At 53.8% G+C, this 4,741-nt stretch overlaps 1 protein-coding gene across 1 annotated transcript; it reads left to right on the top strand.

Annotated features, from left to right (window-relative positions):
* The first annotated feature begins 219 nt into the window (after positions 1-219).
* LOC119328214 (protein PHOSPHATE-INDUCED 1-like) lies at positions 220-1,608 on the top strand. Its single transcript, XM_037601232.1, has one exon. It carries the CDS (start codon positions 330-332, stop codon positions 1,290-1,292), a length of 963 nt encoding a protein of 320 aa, XP_037457129.1. The 5' UTR covers positions 220-329; the 3' UTR covers positions 1,293-1,608.
* The last annotated feature ends 3,133 nt before the right edge of the window (positions 1,609-4,741 follow it).

Below are 4,741 nucleotides of genomic sequence, written 5' to 3'. Positions count from 1 at the left end.
AGGCCCACTTGACAGCCAGTCATGAAGCAAATGTGAATGTAAAAAAAGGCTAACGGTTCACCACATGCCAGCATGCAAAAGTGAGCTAAATGGAACGAATCGAGCGGTTGAAGAAGCACAGCGCACGCGGGGCTCTAAAATGGCGGTAGCGCCTTTTATAGGACAGACAGATAGATAGATGCGCAGCGACACTCACAATTCGCACTGGGCGCCCCTATATAAACAGATCCCGGCTTGCCATTGCTCCCCACACACTCACAAACAGCAACCATACGAGACACGGGGCACGTACGCAAAACCTTCTTCCCAAATCTAAACTCCTCCCCCAAATGGCCAAGAGAAACCTGCTCCTCCTGGCGCTAATGGCGCTCGCCTCAAGCATGGCAGCCGCGTCGGTTACCTCGAGCACGAGGAAGCTCATGTTCCTGGTTCAGCCCCAGCCGAACCAACTCACGTACCACAACGGTGCCGTGCTGCACGGCGATATCCCCATCTCCGTCCTCTGGTACGGCAGCTTCACGGCTGCGCAGAAGGCCATCGTCTCCGACTTCCTCCTCTCCCTCTCCGCCGCGCCCCCCGCTTCCCCGGCGCCGTCCGTATCCCAGTGGTGGAGCAGCATCCAGCAGCTGTACCTCTCCAAGGCGGCAGCCGTCGGCGAGCACGGCGCCGGAGCCACCAAGGCCGCACGGGTGGTCCTGTCCGACCAGGTTTCCGACGAGGCGTGCTCGCTCGGGAAGAGCCTGAAGCTGTCCCAGCTCCCGGCGCTGGCGGCGAAGGCGAGGCCCGCGATTGGCGGCATCGCGTTGGTGCTCACGGCGCAGGACGTGAGCGTGGAGGGTTTCTGCATGAGCCGGTGCGGCCGGCACGGGACCGTGGACGCCAAGTCCGGCACGGCCTACGTGTGGGCCGGCAACCCGGCGACGCAGTGCGCCGGGCAGTGCGCGTGGCCGTTTCACCAGCCGGCGTCCGGGCCCCAGGCGCCGCCGCTGGTGGCTCCGAACGGCGACGTGGGCATGGACGGGCTCATCATCAACGTGGCGAGCATGGTGGCCGGCGCGGTGACCAACCCGTTCGGCGACGGGTTCTACCAGGGGGAGCGCGAGGCCCCGCTGGAGGCCGCGACGGCGTGCCCGGGGGTGTACGGCAAGGGCGCGTACCCCGGGAACGCCGGCCAGCTGCTGGTGGACGGGGCCACCGGAGCGAGCTACAACGCCCACGGCGCGCACGGGAGGAAGTACCTGCTCCCGGCGCTGTTCGACCCCGCCACCTCCGCCTGCTCCACGCTCGTGTAGGAGTACGGCGCCACAGTGGTCTCGACAAGTGAAGTGAGTCAAATCCGCTAGCTGCCCGTCTAGCCAAGAGTGTATTGGGTGCAACTAGTACTGTACCGTAGTGCATATATGTGTAAATAGTTCATATATGAGCCTGTGTTTGGATCTTCTCGTGCTAAATAAAAATGTAAATCAGACTTTGTACCGCACAACTGGAGTACTCTCTCCCTTTCTTTTTAGTCCGCCTATAAAATTTGATTAAAGTCAAACTTTGTTAACTTTAACTAAGTTTATAGAAAAAAATATCAAAATTCAAAATATGAAATTAATATTGTTAGATGCATCATGGAATTAGTTTCATACCATATAATTTTAGTATTGTAAATGTTGATATTTTTTCCTATAAAGTTGATCAAACTTTACAAAGTTTGATTTCGATCAAATCTTATATGCAGACTAAAAAGAAACGGATGGAGTATCATAGATGATTACATTTATTAACATGCATGATACATAGTAGCACAATATTTAATATGATACGGTATCATGATATGATACTCAGCCCTCTCTTTCTTTATTTAATTTTATGTCACCTCATCAAATTTGTCTATTTGACATGCATAATACTACCTATAATACTTTCATTACGACTAGCATGAGGGATGGCTCTCGACCCTTTGGTCTGACGTGTCCAAAGCGCATGTCCATGGCGATGTGACACGTAAGACACGTTTCTATGGTGACACCTCACATCATGTGTGATCGAGAGTACTCCTTTTTTTCATGCTACTGGCTGGGTTGTCTTTCAGAAGAAAAAAAAACTAAAGATGATAACCTTGCGATGCAGCCGGAATTGGATGTTATAATTCTAAGATGTTTGATGGTATGAAATTTTAGTGTTCTAGTTAGCACTATGAGAATTAAAACTCAAGCACACATAATTCAATATGGGATAGGCTATGTGTAAGTTGACTGATTTTGGTTTTTCGGCCAGTCGACTTGTTAGGATTAATTAATGGAAATCTATGTTTAGCGAATCCACATGCCCCTCGAATGCGTCTGTGCGACACCCCTTCCAGGGATATAAATATGTAAATCATCGACATCAATCAACGGTAAATCATTACTGTTCATTCACACAGTTTCTTCACACGTTATCACGCATGTCTCTCCAGTGAGAGATAGGCCACACAGGCACAGGAACTCGCCGGAGAAAGACTTGGAACGGTGAGGATGTCGTCCCTCGCCTCCCTTCTCCTTGGTCGTCTCTGGGAAGAAGGTCGCCACCACTTCCTTGACGAGCAGCGCCGCCGGTTCGTCTGCCATCGATGGGGGACACCACCACAAGTGTCGGGCCTCGGTATTAACCGCCGCCAGTACTTCGCTGGAGGATGCCGCCATCACGCGGCCGCCAGATGACGCCGTCACGCCACGCCGGCAAATAGACACCTGGCCATGCCGTTGGACAACCGCCAAGGTTTGGACCCAGGGCTAGTCGCCGGACCGAGTGCTCCACCACTGCAGAACGCCAGGATGGGCGTGCCAGAGCCTGCAGTTGCCGCTCCAACCGCACCACGGTGGTGCCGTGTGCACGTATATGGCCTGTGTCCCGCTCGCTCTAGTGGCACACGCCTGCCATCACCAAGCCGGCAGAGGAGGAGGAGCGGGAAATCGTCGACGACGTACCTTCACGCAGCTACAGCCCGGCTCCGACGCGCGTCGCCAGCGCCAGGGGCGACGGCCTCGTCTTCATCCCGACTCCAGGACGCGCCATGGCCACCGAGGGCGCGGTCACCATTGCCGGAGAAAGTGGCAGCATTGGTCCAGGGCCTGAAGTGGACGCCACGGGGACAAGCAGCGCCCCATGGGCGTTCGGCCGCTCCCCTGCTGCTCCCGGCAAGCAGCTCATCTTCCTCTTCAGGATAGGAGGGACTTCTGCTGCAGACGTCGCTGGCACAAGTAGCAGCGCGGGTCTGCCCGACACTGGCGTGAGCCGCCATCTCCTCTTCGAGCGCTCCGTCGCCGCCGTTGACCGTCGTCCTGGACGCCGTCCGGGAGCTTGGAACCCAGCGTCGCTCGGCCTCGCAAATGGACTCCTGAATGGAGTGGGCTGTTGGGGAACATAGCATGCAATTTCAAAAAAATTCCTACAATCACACAAGATCTATCGAGGAGATGCATGTAGGGTAACGCAGCAGAAAACAAAACATTTCCGACCTACGCACTAGCCCAGGACCACTATGGAGACTGCATACGTGGTTTGATCTTTTTCGTTATCGACTCGTAGCGCAGCGGGAAGTAGAGTCGATGACGATCGGCGGTGCAGATCCCCGCAGCTAGGATTTACAACCTCCCAGCCGCGAGGATGAATACCCTCATCTACTCGTCAGACAGCCCGCCGGGAGGCGGTCGAATAGCCCCCCGGACGGTGTCGCGGACAGCCCTTTGGGAGGACCTTCAAAACTCGAACGGTCACTCGGACAGCCCTTCGGGAGGACCTTCGAAACTCGGACGGTCACACGGACAGCCCTCCGAGAGGCACTTGCGAACTAAGACTGAAACTACGATCACTCTACAGAGTTGCACACATACGGTGTCATCTATCCGGCAGGGCTTCACCATCCAGAACTAGTTCCTGCCGGAACCCAAACTGCCTTTCGGCTCTACGAAACTATTCGCGGGGAGGGAGAGAGAAGCCAGATCATTGCATGGCACTTGTATGTGAGAAGGGATGAGGAGAATGGCAGCCCCTTCTCCTCCTTTTATAGGCCAAGGCAAGGGGTGGGGTGGTGGAGGAAATACCAAAATACCCATGCTACATGTCCCACATGAAGGATGAAATGGTAACTCAAGTGGGGCACCAAGGGGACACCATGGAGGCACCCCCTTGGCCAGCCACAACCTTGCCTCCTCCCATTAGGGGGGGGGCAACAAGCCACCAACATGTCTCCTAGAAACATGGGTGCTCCCTAGACAAAAAGCCATCAAACATGTAACCCCCGATTCGTGGGATCTTGTCCCCTCGTGCTGAGACAAGATGTTTTCCGCGAAACATTATTTCTGAAAATTTTCAGAAGGTCCCAATACATTTCTGGCACCCTCTAAAATTCTTCTGGGCATGATCCAAAAAAATTCCGTTGTGGTGATTTTTATCAGCGAAAAGCAACAATGGCGGTTACGGCACCTCCGGAACATTTTCGGTTTTTCTCTCCGAAAATTCCCAAAAGTTCCCAGACCAATTCTAGGGCCCTCTAAGAATTTCCAGGCGAGTGCCAAAACCATTTTGACCTAATAATATATTCCGAAACAAATTTTTGGTTTTACCGAAACTCTTTCGGTGTTCTTTCTCCGGAACTCTTCCGTTGTCTCCGAAACTTTTCCAGTGACTTTCTCTCAGACTCCCTGTCTAGTATTCAGCAGATAGATGACCCTTAAGCGTGTGACCCTATAGGTTCGGTGAAGTATAGACA

The sequence above is a fragment of the Triticum dicoccoides genome, chromosome 7A (assembly GCF_002162155.2).
Source record: "Triticum dicoccoides isolate Atlit2015 ecotype Zavitan chromosome 7A, WEW_v2.0, whole genome shotgun sequence".
Taxonomy (NCBI): Eukaryota; Viridiplantae; Streptophyta; class Magnoliopsida; order Poales; family Poaceae; genus Triticum; species Triticum dicoccoides.
This window is presented reverse-complemented; position numbering and strand designations above follow the sequence as displayed.

Coding starts and splice junctions, on each gene's coding strand:
- LOC119328214 (XM_037601232.1), top strand. CDS start 330: ATGGCCAAGAGAAACCTGCTCCTCCTGGCGCTAATGGCGCTCGCCTCA.